This window comes from Aulostomus chinensis, chromosome 2, assembly GCF_037954235.1.
Source record: "Aulostomus chinensis isolate RoL2024-O1b breed Wild chromosome 2, RoL_Achi_v1.0, whole genome shotgun sequence".
Taxonomy (NCBI): domain Eukaryota; kingdom Metazoa; phylum Chordata; class Actinopteri; order Syngnathiformes; family Aulostomidae; genus Aulostomus; species Aulostomus chinensis.
Genome location: NC_141321.1, coordinates 23768681 through 23795002, shown reverse-complemented (window position 1 = coordinate 23795002; position 26322 = coordinate 23768681). Strand labels below are relative to the sequence as shown.

General features: G+C 41.8%; 2 protein-coding genes across 2 annotated transcripts; one reads left to right on the top strand and one right to left on the bottom strand.

Annotated features, from left to right (window-relative positions):
• Positions 1-873: 873 nt before the first annotated feature.
• On the bottom strand, positions 874-13515 carry LOC147269489 (globoside alpha-1,3-N-acetylgalactosaminyltransferase 1-like). The gene is made up of 11 exons (XM_086185738.1): positions 13215-13515; positions 10066-10107; positions 9711-9815; positions 9355-9387; positions 8340-8474; positions 8052-8160; positions 6415-6528; positions 6212-6328; positions 5895-6028; positions 5568-5645; positions 874-5340 (listed from the first exon to the last, which is right to left on the bottom strand). The coding sequence occupies exons 1-11, from the start codon at positions 13274-13276 to the stop codon at positions 5193-5195; spliced, it is 1077 nt and encodes a 358-aa protein (XP_086041864.1). The 5' UTR covers positions 13277-13515; the 3' UTR covers positions 874-5192.
• Positions 13516-18214: 4699 nt separating this feature from the next.
• ddx21 (DEAD (Asp-Glu-Ala-Asp) box helicase 21) lies at positions 18215-26236 on the top strand. The gene is made up of 16 exons (XM_086185711.1): positions 18215-18380; positions 19222-19449; positions 19650-19781; positions 20305-20380; positions 20546-20724; positions 20833-20950; positions 21217-21402; positions 21653-21798; positions 22523-22672; positions 22831-22992; positions 23270-23389; positions 23628-23701; positions 23788-23947; positions 24120-24254; positions 24972-25016; positions 25166-26236. The coding sequence occupies exons 1-16, from the start codon at positions 18297-18299 to the stop codon at positions 25430-25432; spliced, it is 2262 nt and encodes a 753-aa protein (XP_086041837.1). The 5' UTR covers positions 18215-18296; the 3' UTR covers positions 25433-26236.
• Positions 26237-26322: the final 86 nt, after the last annotated feature.

The window sequence follows — 26322 nt, the reverse complement described above, 5'->3', positions numbered from 1 at the left end:
GGCCCCCACCTCTCCTCCACCTGCGCGCTGAGCATTGGCTCCCCACAGGGCTGTGTGCTGAGCCCCTCCTCTACTGCCTCTACACCCACGACTGCAGACTGGCCCATAACAACAACCTCATCATCAAGTTTGCTGACGACACTACGGTGGTCGGACTCCTCCCCAGGGGTGATGAGGCTGCCTACAGAGAGGAGGTCCTGAAGCTTGCAGTCTGGTACTCAGAGAACAACCTTGCTCTGAACACCAAAACGACTAAAGAGATCATCATCGACTTCAGGAAGCACCGACCCAGCCCCCTTTCACATCAACGGCGAGCAAGTGGAAAGGGTCCACACTTTCAAGTTCCTTGCCGTCCTCATCGCGACAACACATCCAGGTCAGAAAACACCACTTCAATCATCAAGAAGGCTCAACAGTGGCTACACTTCCTGAGAGTCCTCAGGAAGCACTACCTCAACTTCGACCTGCTGCTGACCTTCGACCACTCGTCCATTGAGAGCCTGCTGACATACTGCATCACAGTATTGTCGGCAGCTCTACCGCTGCAGACAGACAGAGGCTGCAGAGGGTTACGAGGGCAGCACAGAAGATCATCGGCTGCCCTCTCCCCTCTCTGATGGACATCTACACCTCCCGCTGCCTTAGCAGAGCCAGAGCAATTACCAAAGACAGCTCCCACCCCAGGTCTGCCCTGTTTGACCTGATGCCCTCAGGGAGGCGCTACAGATGCATAAAGTCCTAAACAAACAGACTCAAGAACAGTTTTTCCCCCAAAAGCTATAGCCACCCTGAATTATAACATGCACTGATTTTCTCTTTGTGCAATATTCCAATATTAAGCTATATTCTAACTATGTGCAATATTTCCAACCACTCATGGACAACACACATAAATGTGTAATATATATTTATTTTCAAATCTGTACAGTATATACACCTTATTTATTCCTCAACATTGTGCACCTCACATCTATGTCTACATTGTATTTATTTCTCGTTTTTTTTCTCCTCTGTCTTTTGCACTGTTTGGTGAGGTTTTGGGTTTTTTTAATCTCATTGTACCTGCGTATAGTGACAATAAAGGCATTCTGATTCTGATTCTGATTCATTGATTGCACTGCAACTTGTTTGAAAGGTATTGTGGAACATATCAGCTGAAGTCGTCACCGCTGCCTGCAGCTCTGGGCCAGATGCATAAAAAACAAGATCTGAATCTAAGAATAAATTCTTATTTCAGTGTCTTAAAACCATATTCACACACCAGGAGAGGATATCTCATTCTGCGAAAGCATGCCCCCTACAGCTCAGATGAAGCTAAAATGAGGTTCAGTTTGAGTTAGACTTTTTGACACAAAATCCCCAATTTCAACAACCATCCTTGTCTGTGAAAACAATGTTTTTAATGGTTAAAAAAAAACTGTCCCTTTGGAAAATATCCACTGAAACTGTACCTGAGATGGCTGGAACCTTGCATGAGCTAAACACAGCACTGTTGACGTGGTCCTTCATCTCTTCTGAAACTTAGCACAACAACTAAAAGGTCTTTCAGCATCAGTTTAATGTGTTCATGCTGTGAAGATATACTTGGAAAACCTGTGACAATACATACCATTATCAAATATCAGATGTTGTCCAGAATACTAAGGACTGAAAGTGGAGCAGACTTGGGCTTCAGTCTACCAGAGTAACTCTTCAGATTTGAACATTCAACAGACGCTTGTCCAGAGTTAAAAAAAAAATATGACTGTATAATTATGTCAATTTCAACTGAGGATATCAGTCCAGCTATCGTATTGTATTTCTTAACATGAATATTGTGCACATTTTCTCTCTCTTTAAGAGACTGGCCTACAAGCATGACTTGTGACAGTCCTGAAGCCAAGCCAGGACCATTATTTAGTATACGTGTCCTTCTTAGGACCTTTTATCGCATGTTCAGTAACTGTCATTATTTAGGAACTAACCTATTACAGGATTATACTTGTCCACTAGAGGGCAGTGTTGTAACACAGCATAACTGATAAAGCTACTTCACCATTTGTTGGCCGCACCATGATACGCAATCAGTATATTAAGATATTTGTTGGCCAAGCATGTCTTTTTCATACAGTCTTATGTTGAAAAGGCGTGGCAGAAACTTAATAAATATACTTAAGGGGAGTGCTTCGTATGACTGAGTTTATTCAGCTTTGTGATAATACGGTGAGTTGTTCGCGTGGCTTTCAGGCTGGTGTCGTTGGCGTGAGTCATGATTCTCCAACTCATATATAATTGTTACGGTCCATTTATTTTCTACTGTCTAACTGACACCAGGTTAATATGTGAGCAGGCTGAGTCAGGAAACCCAAACATCAAAGTGTTCCCAGTCCAGATCAGCACGGTCTTGCTTGTTCGAAAACAAGGCATCTTCTCATGTCGGTGCGCCAAGAAACTCTTCCACAGAAGCCCACCCAAGGGAGTATCCTAATCAGACGCTTGAACCCTCTCTGCTGACTCACGAAAGAGGTTCCACCAAGAGGTCTCGCTGGCTATGTGACCCAGTCTCTTTGGTCAAGAAGCAGCTTCTTTCACTCGCTTGTTCGGGCAATCTCGTTCTTTCTGTTGCTCGTTACAGTCGACGAGTTTTAATCAGCTTGTAAACTCAGAGCTTTGTCTCACTTCACTTAAACTTAGTGGAGTAACTCTCTTACCAACCAGCCAGTCATCCAGCCAGCTTCCTCCTCAAAAAATAGGATATTTGGGTTTAGGAGTGCTCCTTCCACCTCCTGCCAATGTCCCCATTTGAAATCAGCAGTTCTTTCCGCTGTACACAGCTCTGCTTCCCCTTCCTGTGCTGCCTCCCCTAACATCGATTGTGAAACCATGTTGCCAGATAGTCAAGAAGCTGATCCTGTTGTACTGCTGACATTCTTTGTCTTCATTCACGAAAGTGAGATACAGATTAAAAAAAAAAAAAAAACATTTACAAGCAATACAATAGAACATACAAAATATAAAGATAGTGCAAACTTTGAACAAGCCAGCAAAATTAATGAATAAATCATCTACCACACACACACACACACACACACACACACACACACACACACACACACACACACACACACACACACACAAAGAAATGCGTTTCAGAACCATTACTGTTGAAAGCCCTTCAAAGTGGCTCAGTAGCCATGTTTGGGTGTGTGAGAGTCACTTATCTAGCACTTATCTGTCAGATGATGTACCAATTTATTTACTTTGACTGGCATGTTTTTGGGGGTCCCTGTTTTGATGGATTTAACTGAGTCCAAGAACTTCTGGTCTAAAAGCACTAAGTCTTCCATTTTGCTCATACACAGGTCACGTTACACCAAAGTCACTTGTAATACCCCCTGATATCCTCAAGAGTCATCAGGCGATCCGTTTCGCTGAATCTTCATGCAGGATCACACAGATTCTGAGGGGCTGTATGCTGTATTTGTTCATCCAGGATCCAAAGAATCATAAGTACACCCACAACATTGAAGGCATTAACAGTCAACAGTTGGGTTCTCCTGGTGAGGGGTCAAACCTGGCCAGGCCTGGCTGGATGGGCGGATTTTGGTATGACCAAGAAAGCATCTTAGGGAAAAAGTCCATATTCCTCAACATCATTACACAGGAGACATCTGGTTTCTATTGCAAACATGATTCACTCACACAACGCCTGTAGCTTATCAACATATTTCAATTAAGAGACAGCCATCAGTCACAGTCTTAAGGGACAACCATCTCGGCCCAGCCTCTACCAGAGACTCCGTGATGCAATAACAGGAATAGAAAATCCGTGGTAGATCCTACGTCAGAGCTCCCAGAGCTTTTGGGCATGGCACTTTCAAGCCTCCCTTAGAATGAGGGACACGGATTCCCACTATAGCACTGTTGACTTAAGAAGTGATGACAGGTACTCACACCCCCAGGTAGGGCTATCTGAGTTAGGGTGCATCTGGTTGAACTGCAGCAAGCCCAGGTTGAGGCACATATCAACTTGCCCAAGAGGTGAAGAAACCTGATGTGGGCAAACTATTTGCCCCCTATAAAAGGTAAGAAGACTGAGGATGCTGATGATGCCCTGAGATAGTAGACAGGCTGGCCTAGGAACTGTATTCAGAGATCACGTTCTGGCAAAGGGGTCAGGCAGCTCTTTCTCAAACTTACTTTGAGACCCTGTTGGGTCACATAAGAAGCAGAGATGTGTCCTGGACTCTCAGAGACCAGGATGGCACATGGAGCAGTCTATCATCCACATAGAACAGAATCTTTACTGTGACTGCAAGTGTAAGAAGGCTGCCATAATGGACGTAGTCAAGGGTAAAACATAGACACTGCCTGTTGGGGGCATGATGGCAACAGGACGTGTCCTTCAAATCACTGGATCCTCTTGTGTTGCAATTCCTAGGAAGTTTGCTGTGCTTCACATGTGGATTTTTTAAACACATCTGAAGTCCTCTTCAGACGCAGACAAACCAAAGTCCTTCTTTCATTTTCTTGTCCAGAAAATAGGTTGAGTATAGCCTTTCGTGGATCCACAGGTTACCATGCATGTCCACGCTGGTGGACAGCTCTTGGTTCAGGGTTAAGGCTTTTTGCTGTGTTGCTGACGGTGGTCGTTTTGACCCAACTGAGCTAAGGTGGCAATCACCCAGGGGTCAAAGGTGCTACCCCCCACAAAGTCTTTAAAGGTTCTGGGGGACAATGACTAAGCTCAAAGGCCTAAAGGCTGTCTGGTGGCAAAACAAGCAGACCCACAGTAATCCCAGGTCAGTCTCTGAGTGGGGGGCCAAAGCATACTGCATGCAGAGAGCTGGGAGCAGGAGCCTTCGCCAACAAAGAGTGATCATGGTACAATAAGCTAAGTTAGTTAGTGCCACCTCTACCCAGAAGCAACTGAACGCATCATCACATGATATCTCATGTGATATTGCTTAATTCATTCACAGAAGAAGAAGAAGGAGGAAGACTAGCAGTTTTCTGTTCCGTCCAGTGCTTCACCAACCTGCCTTTTACTTCTAAATGAGATACAATAATCAGCTTTGTTTGTTTTAACATTTTGTTATATTTGCAGTAAATGTCATTCCCTGGGGGGGTGTTCTTGAAGTTCTTTGATTGTAAGGAAACACCATTTTTTGCTGTTTACCAGGTTTAATGTCCTGAAAGTTATCGACTTGACATCAGTGTCCACCATTGGGGCGCACGTCTGCATAATTCTTCACAAGCTGGGAGATCCTGACGACTTTGATGTCCGACGGTACCTGATCATAGTCTGACCACAGGTACTCTGGAGACAGCACCTTGGTGGGTTTGTTATAAAGCAGATACCTGCGACAGAGAGTCAGGGAGACAAGCTGGTACAACATGGCCATGGATAACGTATGTTGTTGTTGTTGTTGTTGTTTTTTAAATGACAGATAAGAAATTGAAAATAGGTTTTTAAATTACCAATTTATGTAATTAAATATAGAAAACCTGGAATTAATAATACTGAAAACATGAGGAAAAAAATGAAAATCTGTAATGAACATATGGAACCAAATGTGACACTATACCTATTGAGGTGACTCTCTTCCTGCCATACAGCTTCAATATTTACTTTGGCATCTTCCTGTGCCTGCGTGTAACAATGCCTGCAAGACAAGAGGCAGATCTGTTGATTAAGAGGCTTGTGCTACAGTTACATTTATTCTGAAGGAGAGTCATGAAAACCAATATACTGGTCCAACAACAACCTCACAAAATAACATCAGAACTACGGTGTTTTATGTGTCCAGTATCCCATTCTCCATTTATTATCAACTCCCCTCTCTGTCTGCCGTACGCTCATTTAATCAGGTAAAGCATGAAAATGACTTTAAAGAAAATGTGGTTTTGTTTACTTGACTAGCTTGTACATTTCCTCCAGGTAGCCCCCCCACACAGCTGCAGTGTAATAGTAGTCTCCTTCACCAGAAGGAATGAAGGCTTTAGACAGGGGGCGGCGCTCATATGGAAACTGATCCCTCTGTGTGTTCTGACAAAAGAGAGAATGTAAAAAGGTTAAATACAATAATCATGCAAGTTAGGAGAGAATACCCCCCCCCCCCAAAAAAAACAGCGTGGCAAGATAGGTTATTTAATTATCATTAAGATATAATGAGTAAGGGAAAGATTACCACTGATTTAACATGAATACGATGTAGTAAAAAGAGTAAACCTTGTAGTAGCCACGGTGGAGTACAGCGGACAGCGGGCTGAGGGACTCGGCTCCAAAGCGATTGTGGAAAACACTATCGATGTCCATCATAAAAAGATAGTCGGCCTCATTACGGATCTGAAACAAATGATCTGTGAGACTGAGTGTTTTTGAGTAGACTAAACTAGACGAGAGGCGTGAAGACATCAGGAAAGGGGTTCAACCTGTTTGTCAATGGAGATGGTAGCCCACTTCATCCTGCCAAGCACAACTTCCTGCCAGCGGTTGGCACTTGGGACTGAGAGGATTGAGATCCTCCTGCCTGTTTTCAGCTCCACCTAACCAGTCAGATACAAAAAGTAATTGATTACAAATCACAATGTACTTTATAGACACACAACAACTGATGTCGCTTGAAATTAAATTTCAATCTTCTCTTGCCACATTTATGATGCGTTTGCATTGGTAGACACAGGATACAAAGGCAAAATAATGCAAAAAAAATCTCTCTGCAAAGGATCAGGATCCCAAACTCTACATTAAAAATGTATCTTTCAATGTTTAAAATAAACCCTGCATTTTTCTGTTAATGTTAAAAACAATTCATTTTGGCAACACTGGCCTGGCCACTGGTGTTGCTAGCACCAGCTGTGGAGGGAGGGGGGCGCACAGTAGATTTGATGGTTTTGAGTGCTACAGGACTTTTGTTCTGGAACCATTGCACTCAGTCATATTGTGATTTTGCTAAAACTTGGATTCATGTTCAGCCCTCAATACCGATATCTGAAACCAATGTTTTTGTGATCGACAGACTTATGACAGTCAACAAGGCTGAAACCATACACCACATGGGGAGACTTTACTTTTGAGAGCCCTGACCTTATCACACCTTCAAGCTCAATTCAAGTACCGCCAGTAACCACCTAGTAGTTACAGGAGTTAAGCGAGAGTTTAGAAACATGATTCAGTTTACAATGTGTGCTTTTTAGTTCCAGTAAGATACAAATCAACATGATGATCAGGTTTCACCACTCGCGAATTCTGTGGAACAGCAGCAAATTCCAATGTGGAGGTATGCCCTCTCTAAATGCCCGAACATGTCTTTAAGTGTCATTAGTAGACTGGTGACTGATGCTGGACATGTTTAATCAAAAGAAACCAATTGCATGGCCAAAGAACCAGAACACAGGATTATCTTTTATAGTCTCTTCTGTAAGAAGATAAACAAATATTGGGTTTGAAAGCATTAACTCCAAGACCTGAGACTGAATCTATCTCTCAATGTCACAAACTGCATTTTTCCCCCTTCATTTCATCACATAATGTAACTCTGTGGCAGATTTAAAATAAAAGAGCTACACTTTCAATCTTTTAGATGGCTGCACGAGACATGCAAGTTCCAACCGGTTCACAGATGCATCTTTATGGGGAGTGACAGCATACCTTACCACACACACACACACACACACACACACACACACACACACACACACACACACACACACTTTGTTCTTATATCTTTGTAAGGATCTTCATTAATGTAATGCATTCCCTAGCTCTTAACCCTAACCATCACAACAAAATCACCCTGACCCGACACCTGACCATAAACTTATTCCAACCCCAACCCAAAGACCAAGATTTGAGCAGCTAAATTTTCCTCACTTCTCAAAAATGTCCTCACTCTGTTGGTTAAAAACATATTCTGGTCATTGTGTAGCAAGTACAAGAACACACACGCAAACAAGCTGCACGTCACACAGCAATCGCTCCTTTGTATGTGCTGCAGTATGAGCAAAGCAGAAATGCTTTGTTGTGACATGTTGGTTTATGTTGTGTATAATAAAGCAAACCAACTCACTTTAGGAACATCTTCTTCTCTATCTGTGAAGATATAGTAAGTCACTCTGAAGTCTACCAGAAAATACTTTTCACCGGACTCCAGGAAAGCCTTCAGGAAACGGGTATACCTGCGCAGAAGCAAGCCAGACAATCATTAGACGGTGAAAAACACAAAAACAAAATCAATATGAAGACAAATACAACAGTGCAGATAGTGAAAGTATTTTTCATAGCATACTTCTACATTTTCAGGTCTAACAGCAGCTCAGGACATCCTTACTCATAATATCCTATCCACTGAACCTACTTGCCAACAGCAAAGACCACCACGGCAATTCTGGGATCCATCCGCTTATAGATGGCATCGATGACTACTGGATCGAAGGTCCCCTCCCAAACCAGGGGGGCATTCCAGTTTGTCACTGTGTTCACATCAGTGCGTCTAAGGAGACCAAACAGACATAGCATTATTGCATTTGTGTGTGTGTGTGTGTGTGATTTTTGAGCCAGACAAACAGATAGATCCTCTTCCTTTCCTTCCTCTCTGTGTGCATTATAGAGCTCCAAACCTCCACCAAATGCCTGTCTGCTACTTGGCATAGACAATGAACATTAGCATTGAGGCAGGAGAGAAAAACAATTCTCTTCCCAAAAGAGATATTAATAGAACCGTGGTTGTGCTTCATAACAATATGGTCTCATTCTGTTTAACTTCAAACGGTTCACAAGAGCCAGCATGCACCATATCACAGCTCTGGCTCTGGAACAGAGCCAAAATTTATGCTCTTAAAGGGATAGTAAACCCAACAACGAAAATTCAGACGTCATCTTCTCACCTTCATGCTGACGGAATGTCAGGTCAAATTTTTTTTTTTTAGTCCAAAAAACACTGCTGGGATTTTATCATATACATTTTGTACATTTAAGAGATTACTGCAACATCTTTTCCTGTGGAACTCCAGGAGTGTTTTGGACTCCCAAACACTTCAAAATTTGGAGACTATAAAAACTTCACCGACCCTTCCACCAGCATGATGGTGAATAGGTGATGACAGCGTTGTCTTTTTTTTTTTTTTTGCGTATACCATCCCTTTTTCCACACTTTTTTTTTAATCTCTTAAATTTTGTATCCGTCTTCTTTTTCCTTTAACCTCAAATGTTCATACTGTTGTAATTGTGGGTGTTTAGAGGTGTTTGTTGGTCTCACTGAACTATAAATTAAAGCTGCGTTTAATTATTTGATCATGCACAGATTCATTTTAATAAACAGCTGCAAATATTTTACATGCAAAAAAAAAACCCACATCTCTTGAGTTGCTTACCCCTTCTGTGTGCTTGGCTGAGCATATTTCAGTCTGCGAAAAAAAAAAAAATACAGCAAACATATTTTTCAGAATTTTTGTGAATGAATAAGCACAGGGGTCTTAACAGGGTACAACCAGCAAGTAAAAGAGCTGATGAACTGCGCTGCTCCTTGAAAAAAGGATGCATCGGGAAGCTTTTATCTGTTTGGCCACATGCCCAGATGAGGAAAGAAACCAGAGAGTGGTAGCTGATTATGGAAAACGATTGCAATGGGGGTTAAAATGCAATAACCGGGGTGTGACACCACAGGATGTGAAGTTCCATTTCAGCCCACTCTCAACTCCTCACACTCAAAACAACAGTGTGTGCTCACCCAGGTGGCATTTGTAGATAGCCAATCCTCCAGCTGCTGTTGTCCCAGCATTCTCTTACCACCACTTCTTTTTCAACAACTATTGTTTCACAAGTCTTGAAGAAACTACAAAGGGAACACACATATTTATTAATAACAAGACAAAAAAAATGTCAAATTGAAAAAAGAATGTGTTATGTTCCATAAACATGCTACAAGATGAAACATCCTGGGCTGGTTTGGTCGTGAAACTGCGTTTAATGGTTTGTTACAATTCACTGGTACGAGAGCGTCGGATGCAGTTAAGTGGGTTTGCTGAAGCGTGGTTTTATGGTAGTGTAGGTATCGTGAACCAGAAACCTCTACTTGATCTCACCTTGAGACTGGGACAGTGTATCCCGAGTACATAAAGATGAACCTGTGAAGCAATAGGTCACACAGTTAAAAGCATGTAAAAACCCTTTCAGTAGTCTTCCACCAGGTTAACGGGTAAACATGGATACTTGAGTCACTTACACAGTTTCAGCGGTCTTGAAACGTAACATTCATTTTAGCTCGTTTGATCGACTCAGGCGCGATAATATTTGGCAGAAATGAAGTAAGAGTAACAGAATTTTTTCAGGTATATTTTAAATTCTAACCGAGTCGATGATTGTAGCTGCAGTGGTTAAATGAGGATTTTGTGGCCTTGATTTGTTTCTTAGAGAGGTTTTATTTGCACTGTTGTGTTCATGTGATGTCCATGACGCTATAAAGCCAACTCATATAGATGTGACAACAACAGAAAGACTAACCAACAGCGACACGGTGTTCAACATGCTTGAACTTGGTTTGAGCTCCAAAAAAAACAAAAAGTAGAAAATTGGGACTACACAAGGTTTATTCATCACTGTAAATGTCAATGCAATTATTATAAATTGGACTTCCAGAGAGTCAACAATTACCAAATGGCTCCAGAGAGGTATAATTAATTACTTCCTGACCCCTCAGGACAACTCAGTCCACATCTTACTTCAAATATTTCTCCTCCCACCACATCAGTACTGTAATTTGTTTCAAATATTGATCTTTACTCTGAGTAATGTGAAGGTTCAGTATCAAAAGCAGCTGGTGAATGTTAACCCTGTTAATCAGCTGCATCTGTAAAACTTCCTGGTTAAACATCAACCAGGTAACATAGCCTATACACAGAGAAAACAAAGAAAAAAAGAAAACAGGTGAACTGCACCTAGAAAAGGTCCGAACAGAGCACCTCTGTGTCCCTGTAAAAGTTCATATATTGTCTATGCATTTTTACCTCCCTACACAGTAAACAGGTTCGGAAAAGAAAGTCAATTTTACAACTTTTTCTACGCTGTCATAAATATTCATCTGCTGGAAAAATAGGAATTGGCCCAATGTAAATATATGTTTCTAATTTAGTAAAACTTGAGAATTGTGACTAAAGATGTATCACAACAAGGAGTAAAAGTAGCTACGTTCAATTTTGTGAGTTTGTAGAATGTAAATGTCTGACATGTATGACATCTGTTGCTTCGGTCCAATTTGTTCAATTTAACAAAACTTGTACTTTGGAACATTTTTGCATTAGATCAATAATGAATCGTACCAAAATGGGGCAACTGCTTTTGCCCCCGTTATCATCCTTGTATTTCTGCCAACTCCTATGACCGAGCTGGATCTCTATCATTTAACGTCCCTGTTGCCAAGGCCGCTTTAATGCATGGGCTTTCCTGGGCTGAAGCCCCGGGGCCCCTCGTGTTGTGGAGCCTATCATTTTGGGGACACTGAAAAAATAACATTGTTTTGTAATTTGTCAGTTTTCCTGTGTACTGTATAACCTATATCATAAATAGCGACTACTTTATGTTGTCGTAACATGTTATGTTCGCTACTAGGCATGCATTGATCTGTGTAGACTTCTGTTACGTTCTGGATTCTACAAGTAAAGAGCCGTTTAACTTAGTTCATCTCTCCAGCGTCTTGATTCATAAAACAGTTGTGTCAATAGGCCACGTATACAACATCCTGTCAGTCACTTTATACCATGGTTGGAACCTGCTGATTGATCCAAATTAACACTTTGTCAAGCCCAGCTCCACCCCCCTATGGGTCAAGCTTTCACCCTTTACTTGAGCGAGTTGCAAAATGATGGGAAAAATAAATTTGAGACCAGTGCCCACTAATTTAAAATTAGCAAAATCGGGGAAAAGAGATACTTAAGAGCATCCCAAAGCTCACAGTATTCTGATGATAGTGGGTCCACAGCAGGACACTCACTATCTAACTCCCGGAGGCAGGGCCCTCGCAGGTGGAGGCTAACGGCCACAGAACGGGGAAGTGGAACGGAGGAGGAGGGGGAGACATACAAGTTAGACAGCGATGATGGGACAGGGCCCAAAACCTCTCAGCCATTGGTTTAAGGCCACCCTGCCTGTTGCCAACCAACTGTGGCAGCAATATTGAATTGATTTTACATTTTAAATATATCTTTCATACCCAGATGGATTTGCTTCATATTTTAGTCACTGCTCAACAACATTGATCACTTCATTTGAGAAATGTATGATGCAGCTGATCACGTAGCCAGCTGTTACACTTTCAGCTGTAAAACATTTTGCAAATTGTGTTGAGCATCACACACACGAATTGCTTCAATAATGGCCACCACAATGACGTTTATGAAATTTGAGTATTTGATATATTATTATATTTTGCCAGCAGGGTGGGAAGGAGTGGTTGTGTGTGAGGACGAGCATGTTGCAATCGCTGCACAGTGCTGACACTGACTGGCAGCTAACCATTCCTTTAATCATCTAAAACACATGCCAATACTTTTACAATTGTCACTAAGTGAACTATGAATGCCAACAAATATTTTTAAGCATTACATACTCATTCATAACCACAATGTGGTTTACTTCAAGCTTCAAATAGCAGGAATACTTGTCAAAGGCTGATTATGTGTCAAAATACTATTCTAAATTATACGATGACGCAGAAATGTCCCGCCCACATGTCACGCGGTATTCTACGGTATGCTTACGAAAATTATCTTTATTTGATACAGATCCCCACACCATTATCATATTAATGAGTTTGTCTACGAAAATAATGTCAAAGTGACCGTTTCCTCTGTTACTGCAAACCCCGTCACAATATCCGTCTAAAAGAATCTAAATGCCATCTTTTCTCAACACCGCACAGCCCAACTACGTCACAAACTTTCTAAATATTCCAACAGCGTGGCGTGTAACTCCGCATGTCGCACAACTGCATTTCAACTAGTTCAACATTTACTGTTGTTTTTTAACGGTTTTTAGCCAACTTCAACCACGTGTGTGTGTGTGTGTGTGTGTGTGAGAGAGAGAGAGAGAGAGAGAGAGAGAGAGAGAGAGAGAGAGAGAGAGAGAGAGAGAGAGAGAGATTGTAACACCCAGGAAGGGTTACAGTTACATTAATTGCTCAGTTTTCAGGATTCCGTCACTTTTACATCAGCCGGTGGACTGAGGGAACGGGACTCACCCTAAGAAGAGGAGAAGGACGAGGGTGGCCGTGACACAAGTCCTCGTTATGTAGCGCAGCATATCAACTCCAGAGATAAACAACGGTCCTATCAAATTCAACAACACAAACCGAACACAGCCGCTAACAACCCCGAGCCTCTTCAGTCATATACATATATATCTTCTCGATGTCTCCCTAAGAAAGAAACAGAAGAAAAGTCCCAAGTAAGATTCGCGACGTTTAATTTCCAAATTGTTTGCTGCGCCTCCAGTCTAACGATGACACTCAGCGACGAGCGAGTAGATTTAAGAACGCCCCGCCTGGAGTTTTCTACAAAAGGGCGTGATGCTGCTGCAGAGCCGTGCGCGCGCGTGCGCACACACACACACGCGCAAACAAACTGAAAGGAGATATCTGATAGTGAAGTAGTTGACTTCAATTGTGTGAAAGTAACTCACCGCAACAGGAAGTAAAGACCGACCGAGTTACGGTTAGTGACGTAAAACGGCAGCGATGTTAAGATGTTTCTACCTAAGATGCGTCGGTTGCTCTGGTCTGTATCCCGAGAGAAGAGCCACAACATCTGACATGACGATGACATCTGTAGGGTTCGTGACCTACCGCTTAAGTAAACTCCATACCTGACTATTTTTCTTCAATTAAAAAAAACAAACCTTTATTTGTTAAATCATTGGATAAATAAAACTGTGTTGCGGGATCGCATTCACTCTTGCAGGCTGCATATTGATTTGTCTCATGTCAATAAATATCATATAAATATGTAAATAATGTTAAATGAAACAAAACATACAATATATAAAAATATAATTTTAATTCTATTGTACCAAAGAACACGTCAAACAACTATTTGTCAGCATACAAATGTGCAGGTTTCAAAAGTAGTGGAAGGTTTTCATCTTTGTGTTTTATTGTATAGTATTTGGGTTTTGACTCATTACAGAGGAGAAGTCAAATGTTCACTAAAGTGATTTGAAAGCTTTGAAAAATGGCTGACATCAGTGTGAGGGACGAACTTGTCACCGTTCTGGCGCCTTCCTGTTTTCATATCAGGGTGCATTTTCAGAAACAAGATCAAGAAAACTTGAAAGCGTCTCCCCTCCCTCAGTGAGATGTGATTATACTTCGAGTACTCTGGTGAATGGTACTCGCTGTTCTCTCACATGCTTCCGCAAAAATAAACTGTAGAAAGGAGGGATCTGAGTTGGCAGATCAGACAGACAATCACCATGTTTTCACGGAATGAGTCTTAAATAATTAAACATGCGTGAACGGCTACAGGCTAACTTTCACTTTCTATGTATTTTCAGGTATTTTGATGACCTCCAGCATGAGGCAAACTAAAGCAGAACGAGGGAGACAAAAACAGAGAGAGAAAGAGGGAGAGGGAGAGGGAGAGGAGAAGGGGATTGTTAGGCGAGTTTGCAATCACAAGGAAATTCCATGGAGGTCGGAGCAGAATGACGGGAAGTCCAAACAATACTCGTGATAAGTAGCCTGAAATAACGTAATAAAAATAAGTACTGCAAGACAGTGTCGCTGCAGTACGTCCTACTGCGAGTAATACTACCATTATTGCAGTGAATAGTGATAAACAGTAATACTGCATGACAGGATGCAGGAACTGTATTTTTAGGCTGCATGGATGAAATCCATTCTCGCCTCCAGGGATCAGTGAGTAAAACCTCATACTGATTTACAGATGCATTTATTTAGTCCCATGTGGGGTAAGGCTGTGTGGGTATTCTTTTCCTGCTGCTGATGGTTGATAACAGTTGCTTTGATGTGCTTTTGGGCCAAGGGTTGTAACTTAGAGTCAAGATTTGAGAGTCCAAGATTGGAGAAACCAGTGACGACCAAGTCAGTGTTTTCAGGTTTCCTCTCTGTGGAAAAACATGATCAAACGTGACGAGATGAAACATTAACAGAGCGCTGAAGTGCACAGAGGGATGTTGCGTTGACCCTCTCATTGAGGGGTCAAACACAGAGCCTTCAATCCACTCCAGGATGAATGAAGTATAAGAAAAACAAAACAAAACAACACAAACATTGATTGGTAAATGTGCTCATGTGTCCTGTCAGAAAGTTGGAGCAACGGTCTTTTGGTTGGAGGTCCTGTAACTAGAAGACACTCTGAGATACCACCATCAAGGCAAACGCAGCCAAATCCATATTAAAAAAGAAATAAATGCAATTTTTAAATAAATCTGCCCCAAAGTTGAAGAACTTCTTTGTTGTCCCATGCATACTACAGCGCTTCATCATGGTCACTTAAATCTGCCTCCTATTTTTTGTGTAACCTGCTAAAAGTCAATGAGACAAACAAGGGGCACTGAAAACACGACCTCCTTGGCTGAGGTAAGACACAGGATGGTCAGCTGAAACTTTGACTAAATTAGTAAATATATTTATATGATTTCAATTCATTGTTTTCAGAAACGCCAAGAATGAAATAATCTCACAATGTGCAATGGCAGAAGCCGATGGTATCCAGTGATGAATAAAAAAACTACACAGTTTTGTAGATGAGTGGATTATATTTATTGTTAAAAAAAAAAAAGAATTGTGCCCTACAGAAGTGGAAATTAGGATTTTTGGTTGTTGTTGCAGAAAGATTCATACGACTTAACGCGGACGAATGATCACATCAGCCTAAAGAAGGTCTTATTCAGACAGTGGAAAGCTTCTGCATGATTCATCTCATAAAATCAATAACAAGATCCAGAAGATCCTAAGAAAAAAAACGAGGCCCCGACGATCAGGAGGTGTGCATCTAAAGCAGGAGCTTGACCGCCTTATTATCTGTGCCATCTAAGTCACATGCCGTCATGTCTGTGTCTCCTGAAATTATGAGGTTAATGTTCACTTGAGTCATAAATGGGAACAAAAATGTCCTTATCTTTGTACTTTGCAACACAATTTATGTGTTCAGATGGAATATAATAAATAAATGAAGTGAACATGTCTTCTGGGACAAGTATTATTAATGGAAATTTACTGAATGATTTACAGATGTTTTTTAAAACAAAAAATATGTTGTAAAATCAGATTTGAAATTAAATGAAAAGTCGAAATATTCCCCCATAGGTGTCTGATAAAATGAATACACAACACAATGTTGGGTTTGCAAACATGAACCAATTTTTTTCTTTTTCAGTCCCAGAAGGAAATGTTTATCTATGCCTGAGTTGTACAGTATGACAGCGCACAGCTCTGTGGTGGCTGACGCACGAGCCCTGCCACCTCTGGTGTCATGGCCACGCCTGTCCATCCTTCCCTGCTAGTGTATTTGTTGGTGTGTGGCAGTCTATCAAGAGTGACCTGCCTGCAGATTCATCAAATGCTAGAGATTCAAGATGGGTGGGGTTCATGTTGCAGTTGTAGTGCACGAACACACACGCGTGTGCCCATGCATGCATGCGCACGCATGCGCGCGCGCACACACACACACACACACACACACACACACACACACACACACACACACACACACACACACACACACACACACACAGAGGGTTCATTAAATCTGTCCTTGCTGAGAAAGTGCAGACTGCAGGCACCAGTGACCATAAATGGTAGCAAAATGCAGAAGTGAATCTATTTATATTACTTGTTTATTTCATGTGTTGCTTTTGTCTCCTTAATGAAAAACAAAACAAAACAAAACAAAACAAAACAAAAACAACAACTCAAAAACTGCAGCGGGCTATGACACCAGGCTACGATGCACAAACATTGCACGATTCTTCTTGATGTGGAAAGGCTGAAATTCCTCTCCTTTACCACTAAAAACTTGACAAAGAATTTGTTGCACCAGTTCTTAGATGACACGTATTATTATTATTATGTGTGTCAAGTCTTACGTTTCATACAATAATAGATAGATTTTGAGTTCATGTTTAAAAGTATTATCTGTTGCTCCGCTCAGATCCTCCTGCAGGCTGCTCCAGCATCTGGAAACATAATGGCTGAAAGCAGCATGGCTCTAAGTTTAAATTCTACTCTGTGGAAGTGCCAGAGGATTTGAGAGGCCTTCCCAGTTCACCAGCTACGGTCATTTGTGAGACGTAGCCAAGTGAGAGATCACGCAGTGCCTTATAAACCAATAAGAGAATTTTAAAAATTAATACAAAAAAGACCAGCCAACTAAAATCAAAACTAAGAAATAGATGTAAAGTGTGCTCTCCCTCTGGTCTCAGGCAGCACTTGTGCGGCTGAGTTTTGAAACACTGCAGCTGATGTATTCTATTCTTTGGTAAGGAGAGCAATACAGTTGTCAAAACTGGTGGTTACAAATGCGTGCATTAGTCCCTCTGTGCTTCTCTGAGAGAGAGAAATGGCCTCACATAATCTAATCAAGTGCTCTTCATGCCAGGAATGCTGGTGAATCCAGGGCGCCTGCGAACTGGTGGAACAGAAGGAGAAAGCTTAAGTGCGCCATCTACTGGACACATATTCTCAGTGCAGTTTTCATAATCATTGCATATGTTTAGTCAGTTATTAATGTAATTATCAATCTTTGCTTGCAGATGGTAAGGCAATCAAACCATATCACAATAATTAAAGATATAAACGTGGCAAGTGGTTAAAGTACACGTCATTATTTGGTTTACTTACTTATATATATATATATTTTGAATTTTTAAATCTTTAATTACTGTATTTATCAGCTCAGCTCGATGTACAGCCTTACATATTTTAATCATAACTGACAGATATAGATGTAACAATACTAAGCCTCAAACTAGACGTAAAACATAAAGAACTGGACAATTACATCGTACTTGTTATCAGTATATAGCATTTGTTATGCGAGTAGAAGCTTCATGAATTTTTTTTATCATTATGCTAAGAATAAATACTTATAAAAGGGTGTTATGTTGTGTTTAAAATATCAGAACAAAAAGATGTTCGGTGGTTTAAATATCGATAAAAGCGTATTTAATTTGCCTCGGTTTTTTTTCACGCTGGACTCCCGCATTCCCATGAACGCGCACGTCGATGACGCGTTCCTTTCGATTCGCGTGCTCGTAGGTACGCCTGTGTGTCCACGCCGAGGGATTCCATCAGGGACGAGAAATGCCATCTAAGATCAGTTTTGAAACAGAAGATCAAGCCATGGAGGACGAGGTGAACACTGTCGCGGACCCTAAAGCCCTGAAGGTAGGTGGACTGGCTCGTGTCGCTGTAGACTGACTCCTTCCTCTCCGTCTGCCTTCGTCAAAACATGTGGCAGATTTACCTACGCGAGACGAAGCGTTAGGTTACCGGCTCGTTAAGCGTTAGCAAATGGACTTGAAGTCAGTCAAGGTCGAGGGAATAGTGGAACAGTGTTGACAGCGCATTTCTTTAAAAAAAAGTGTGTAGTAAAGGTGTCCTACCGCTAAAGTTTATTGCTAGCATTGTGAAGATAGCCGCATGGCCTAGCAAGGGGATCACGTGGCGAGCCCATGTGTTACTGAGCTGATCTGTAAACCATGTGGATGGAGGGAGGGAGGCAGCGCTTGTGCGATCGAGCAACTACAGTTTCACGTGCAAATCTGCGTTTTGGGCGCAAGCTGATGACGTGTCACACAGCTGCGCATACAAACATACCACTGAAAAACAATTGAAGTTAACGTATACACACACACATACATATATAATTATTTTAATAGCTTCAAGTACTTCAAAGATCAAAAGTTAATTTTTTACCATTGATTTAGTTGTACAGTGTCATAGGTTGTTAGATGGAACTCAATGTCGTCAAATTGAATGAAATGTTTTTCCTCACTGAAGACTAATTGATCAAGAGTGCTGAACCTCATGAGGGCGGATCAGTTATATGAACAAAGAAAGACTAGCCACCACATGTTGCAGGGTGTCTCTGCAGCACCACAACATTTGATTTACAATTGTATTTGACACAGAATTATCCTTGAACAAATATCACTCCTTCCTGCAGTAATAGTTCTGGTTCTTGGCTCATGTGAAATTTCATTGTTTGTCTTTCAAAAATATGAAGAACAAGATCAAGGAAGGCAAAAAGCTTAAGAAGAAGCAGTTGGAAGTCGAAGGAGAGCTGGAGGAGCCCGACTGTGAACCTCCTGCGCCTAAAAAGAAGAAGAAAAAAGAAAAGCTGGCAGTGGACCAAATGAACGACGACAAGGAGGACGCCGCAGACATGAATGGCAACAGTTATGTTGAAACACCAAAGCAGAAGATGAAGAGGAACACAGAAGCAGAGCCAGAGGTCAGTACTATTTGAGGGCATGGTGTTGGTGCTTAGTGGTGAAGAAACCATATTTAATTTCCATCCAGGTGTTTGTTGGGGACGCTGATGATGATTTTGATGTTTGCTGGGAAAGAAATCCATGTTCTCTGGCTCTGCCACAGCAAGGGAAGTCATTCGCAGCCCTTCTAAATCACTGTCTCCACATGTCTCGGCTTCAGAAAAAGAAAAAGAAGCAGAAAAAAGCTGTTGCTGAGGCAGCAATCAACGGACATTCCAACCCAAACACACCCACTCAGACCCCCGCCGCCACGCCATCCCAGTCAAGTGAAGACGACAGTGAGAAAGAACAGGTAAGGCTCACAGTGGATTCTATCTTTTTAATTAGTGGTACTTTTAATAACTTCCAAAAAGATGTTACAGTCTCTCTGAAGCATGAGTGATCTAGTGAGTTTAAAGGCGCAGTGAAATGAAAAATGCCTTTTTATCCCTTTTTAATATCACACCCCCGGTCATAATGTGCTTCTATTTTAACATTTACATGAAATGCAAAACTCAGATAATAAAGCATTATTTCTTATTCATTATTTTCTCAAGATCGGATGGCTTGCTCTGGAAGCTCTCAGAAGATCCTGGAATTATCTTTTGACTGAAATATCAGAACAGGAAGGAGATAATTGAAAAGCAACTCTTTTCACAACTAGCTATGTTTTTAAAAACTCAAAAAGTTTCACAATCTATGCAAATTACTCCATTTATTTTTCTTTGTGTACGTGTTGTATGGAAATGTTCTTCTTTTTAGTCGTGCCTTGATGTTTGCGGTGCTCTTCAATAGGTGCCTTTCACAGTAGAGTAATGCTCATTTGAATTGTTCAGGAGGAGACGCCGGAGCAGAGAGAAGGAGCCTTTTCCAACTTCAGGATCTCTCAAGGCACCGTGGAGAAGCTCAAAGGTAGACTTGTTATGCCATGGTGTATGTCCCCAACCTGACACCATTAGTTTGGGCCAGACAGGAAGAAAAAAATATGTAAATAAAAAAAAAAAAGAAAAGAAAAAAAAAGTGGGCTGTGCAACATGACCTGTCCCCCTCTCTCTCTTGTCTTGGCTGTTCTTTCAGCTCGAGGAGTCACTTACCTGTTTGACATCCAATTCAAGACATTTGACTCTGTGTACGACGGAGAAGACGTTCTTGCTCAAGCCCGCACAGGAACGGGAAAAACCTTCTCTTTTGCCATCCCATTGGTGGAGAAGCTCCAGAAAGATCCTGGGGATCGAGTTCGAGGCCGCGCTCCCAAGGTGCTCACGAATGCAACAGTCCAATGGTTATCCACTGTCACGTGACACATTATCGGAGTTGTGAACATTTTGTCTGTTTTGTTTTTTTTTCTTCTCTGGCTTATGTAGGTCTTGGTGTTAGCTCCAACCAGAGAATTGGCTATCCAGGTTGCTAAGGACTTCAAAGACATCTCCAAGAGGCTGTCTATCTCCTGCTTCTATGGAGGCAGCTCATACAACCCACAGAGTACGTCCGACCTAAACATCCGTCAAATGCACACTTCCCTTTCATTATTTTGATTTCTTGTAAATTGAATTTTGAAATGCTTCGAATCAAGATTGATCCACATTGAGACTTAAGAAAAGAAATAGTTTAATATGTATGTAGTTACTAAATACTTGACCATGTTGATTCAAGCTAAGAATTTGTCTTTCCTCATGTTTTCTTCTGCTGTTTTGTCAATTTGTGTCATAAATCAACATCAACTATAACAGATTTCTTCATCTTTGTAGTCGATGCTATCCGCAATGGGATTGATATTTTGGTGGGCACCCCTGGCCGCATCAAAGACAACCTCCAGAACCATAAACTGGACCTCTCCAAACTGAAACACGTTGTTCTGGATGAAGTGGACCAAATGTTGGACATGGGCTTTGCTGAGCAAGTTGAGGAAATCCTGGCTTCATCCTATAACAAAGGTGAGTTTTTGAATAAAACTCCTTTTTTGGATGACATATACAGTATGAGTTCTGTGTGCGTTTTTTCTTTTTTTTTGTGTAGGATAGTGTTACACCTCTCAGCATGTGTGCCCATACAGGTTGCTATAGATATAAGAACAGAAGAGTATGGTCTTGGATCTAGTGTGATAAATATTTGACTGTAATTCCTTTCCCTCTAACGATTTCAACAATATGTTTTTTTTCTCTGTGTGTTGATGTTCTCCTTCAGACCGTGACGCCAACCCACAGACTCTGCTGTTTTCGGCCACCTGCCCCCCGTGGGTCTATGAGGTAGCCAAGAAATATATGAGACCTGAGTGCAAACATGTCGACCTGATTGGCAAGAAAACCAAGAGAACTGCAACAACTGTGGAAGTAAGTGTTGGTGTTGGTTGGAGAGAGGCACTTGATAGTGTGTGATGGCTGGTGTCTTAACATGCATTGTGACTGGTGTAGTTCTTAGGTGGGGCTCTTGGGGGGGCTACCACAGTTGTTGGCTATCAGTTTTGGTCTGAGTTTAGAGTTTTCAGGTTAGTGCTCATATTGTCCTGTTTTAAGCAAACCAACAATTTGAGCCTCTTCAGGTCTGCAGCCTCCTCCAGGAGCACCCAGGATCTGGGATGCGGGTAGCCCGAAGGCTCCAGGGAAGAAGAGTTAGAAACACATATGAGTGTGATTTATGTATAACACATACAGGGGGACAGAGAGGAGGAGAGAGAAGCGCAGTGCACCATGGGAGATCCCCTGGCAGTCTAAGCCTAGAGCAGCATATCTCAGGGCCAGCCTAAGCAGTCCTAACTATAAGCCTGATCGAAAAGGAAGGTCTTAAGTCTGCTCTAAAACCATTCAGAAAAGAGAAAACAAACACTCTGAAAATCTGAGTCCAGACCACATTACGTAGGTTTGAAAGGACCCCCAAAGTTGACCCCAAGCAGAGAGCATTAAAGTAATAGATACTCTAAATTGAGATCATGTACTGTAAGTCTGGAAAGCACAGTAACAATAAGTGTTTCTCTTGGAAGGGCAATGAATCAGGATTAATGGAAGCCCCCCTGTGTTTTTCTCTCGTTATCCGTCCACCTATGTCCTTCTGGTGTAGCATTTGGCCATCACTTGCCACTGGTCACAGCGTGCAGCGGTGATAGGAGATGTGATCCAGGTGTACAGCGGCAGCCACGGCAGAACCATTGTCTTCTGTGAGACCAAGAAAGAAGCCAACGAACTTTCCCTGAATGCATCCATCAAACAGGTAGCACTTGGCCTTAGTCGCCTGATTCAAGCGCAGGATTACATGACAAGAACCCATTGCAGTTATCGTTCTCAGGGCCGTTGACTCTTCTTGTACATCCTGGTGTTTGGGGCCTTTGACGTAAATTCACTTGTGTGTGAAATGTCTTGTCTTTTCAGGGTGCCCAGTCCCTCCATGGCGACATCCCCCAGAAACAGAGAGAGATGACACTCAAGGGCTTCAGGAACGGAACGTTTGAGGTTTTGGTTGCCACCAACGTTGCAGCCCGTGGGTTAGATATCCCTGAAGTTGACCTTGTGGTTCAGTGTTCTCCTCCCAAGGTATAGATACTTAGAGATATTTTAACCTCTGATAAATTATTTAAATTTTAAAATTGAACTTTAAAGATTTTTATTCAACCAATGTACCCCCCCCCATTAGCATTTGCACTCTACACTGCATTTCTAAAAAAGTGTAAAGCTTCATATAAATAATAATGAAATGAATGACATTCTAGCAGATTAATTGTGGTTATATTTAATGGCTTTTTGATGAAAAATACACATCACAAATGCTGGTTTCCTTCACTACATTCTCTTGATCTGCATTTGTTGTCAGGATGTGGAGTCGTACATCCATCGTTCAGGTCGTACGGGCCGAGCAGGCAGGACTGGTGTCTGTATCTGTTTCTACCAGAGGAAAGAAGAAGATCAGCTGCGCTACGTAGAAAACAAAGCTGTACGTACCACTTCAGTGTTTTCATAACTGAAACTGTTGGAGCAACATTGCTAAATTAAAACCAAAGTAGCATCTGTGCTGACATGGGATTGTGCAAGAAGGCTGAGTGAACGAGAGGAGTGCGTGTTTCATTAGAGGCCTGAGAGAATCTGCAGGGGAACATTTGCAATGTTTGCGACCACATCAGATGTTACAGTGCTATCAAACTGAAAAGCAGCTTTATTTGCTTTTAATCCAGGGCATCTCATTCCGACGAGTAGGCGTTCCTACTGCCAGTGACATCATCAAGTCATCGAGCAAAGATGCCGTTCGGTGAGTATGAGCGTTTGGTTTGTGCCAGTCACAATGAGACATTGAGGTTTAAGGTTGTCAAGATTTGCCATCTTTCTTTTCACCAGGTTCCTGGACTCTGTGCCAGTCACAGCGATTGGATACTTCAGACAGTCTGCTGAGAAGCTGATCGAAGAGAAAGGAGCGGTGGAGGCTTTAGCTGCTGCCTTGGCTCATATTTCAGGAGCCACTAGTCTGGAGCAGAGGTCACTGCTCAACTCTGATGTTGTAAGTTCAATAGAGACAGACTGCACGTCAGCCGCCGTCCTCACTTGCACACCACTGTGCAACAACTCCAGGATGATCTTTGTTTATGGACTTTGAATGTAGTTCTCATCTCATTCTTTGAACCCTCCTCCTGAACTACTTTTAATACATCGTTCCTCCTTTTTTTTGTTAGGGTTATACCACTCTGCAGTTGGTGTGTTCTCAGGAAATGCACAATTTGGGATACGCCTGGAGAACCATCAAAGAACAACTAGGAGAAGAGATGGAGAACCACATTCATAGAATGACCTTCCTCAAAGGAAAAACAGTATGTACACTTGACCACTTTACTGATTCGTGTTGAGAAGTCTGACGAATGGCCTCAAGTAATGCAAAATTTATGTCGGAGTAGCTTGTGGCCGTGGGGGTGTTGAGTGAGGTCACCAGACCTCTGCAGTGTACTTACAGCACAAAGGAATGTTGGCCCAAACTGTCGGCAAAGACTTTATTGTTGGTAATAGAGGCACTTTGTTTTAAGGAACAAGAATGGCAGTGATTTAAAAAAAAAAAAAAAAAAAAAAAAAAGTAGTTCTGCTGAATTGGTTTTCTTTCTTTATGCCAGTGTGACAGTATGTGTAGAGTAGTCGTGCAAGTGTGTGATTGTGTGTATTTGGGTGGTGATGGTATAATATTTCTGCAGTACTATAAATGTCTCAGAAAATGTATTGGTTAAACAGGAATGTGAATATTGGCTTTAAATGGTAGGCCTCAAATAATAGTCATTTGGTGTTCTTTGTAGATTCTACTTGAACTTGGTCTTTTGCAACAAAATCCCACTCAGATAAGAATCAGACAGTGAGTCTAACTTAGTAGAAAAGAAACAGAATACCCTCCAGCCAATTAAAATGCAAAAGTAAGAAAAGATTGTGTGTGTGTGTGTGTGTGTGTGTGAAATGAGCATGCCTTTTGTGTCTGTCTCATTATGACTGCAAAAGTGTGTTTTGCAGAAACACTCACCATCTCACCCATGTTGTCTCTCTGACAGGGAGTTTGTTTTGATGTCCCTGTCGACAAAGTCAAGCAGATTCAGGTAAAAACCAGAGAAAGCACAAACACAACCACTAATTTTTAAAGACAAAATTAATGAAGAAAATACCTTTTGACAGTATGTTCTGCTTGAAGTTGACAGACTTGCAGTTTTGCTAATAATCCTTTTCATATTATTTGATTTCTCAACAGGAGAGCTGGACAGATGGTCGCCGTTGGCAACTGACTGTGGCCACAGAGCTCCCAGAGCTGGAGGAGAAGCAGTTCAATAATCGTGGAGACAGAGGCTTTGGTGGCGGTAACCGTGGTGACAGAAGAGGAGGATTCAGAGGTGGGAGAGGTCGCAGTTCTGGAGGAAATGGTGGCCGCAGTAATGGGTTCCGGAAGAGTGGCGGTGGTGGCTATGGCAACAACAGAGGAGGAAACAAACGCAGCTTCAGCCAAGCTTTTGATCGCTGAAGTGAGCATCTGACTGGTTGGCGGACTCCTCTCTGGACTGGTAGGGGTTTCTATTGGCTAGTGAGTAGCTGGTGAAAATCTCAATCATGATACAAGCTGATTTGTCAGCTATTCTTAATATTAATATACAAGACACATTGAGCACAGTGATTGACTTCTATAAATATAATATAAACAAACCCTGTTGTCTATTTCCAAGTGTTCACATCCTCAGGGTTATCAGTTTCTGAGTAATGTACCAGCGACGGCCAGTTGGCTTCTTTTAGATGGCTCAGTAACCAAAACTCACAAAATGACGTGTGAACAGCTGAATTTTTGTGAAACATGTAAGTGAAATTTGCCATGTCGTAAAGTGTCGGATTAAAGAAACAAACATCATCACACAAAAGGTAAACGGTAAGAAACGAAAATGAAAGCTGGAACATGTTAGCCACTGAGTTTTTGGTGATGTGTCAACCTTTTTTTTTGTTTTCTTTAAATACTGGGCGTTTGGGGAACTTTGGCAGCAAGTGGAACAGAGCATGTGTTCACATTGAAAGACACCATTCCAATAACAAACCTCATGAACCTGCTAATTGATGGCACTGTCACTGTCACACGGCTAGAATCAGACTGCGCCTGCAAAACAGTGATGACGCGGGTGTCAACCTTTAACACGGTGCTCAGTGTGCGTTTGCTGCCTTACCTCAGCTGAAACCTTTCCCCAAAAATGTACTGGATGATTGCTTTGCAATTGCCTCTATTTAATACCTGTGTACTGCTTCCATTCATTTGAATGAAATGTGTTCATTAAAAAAAGGAGAAAAAAAACGAGATTGCATTTTTTTTCTGAGTGTGACGTACTGACAGTCAAGTGTACATAGACAGAAATCGAAGAATGCACATCATCC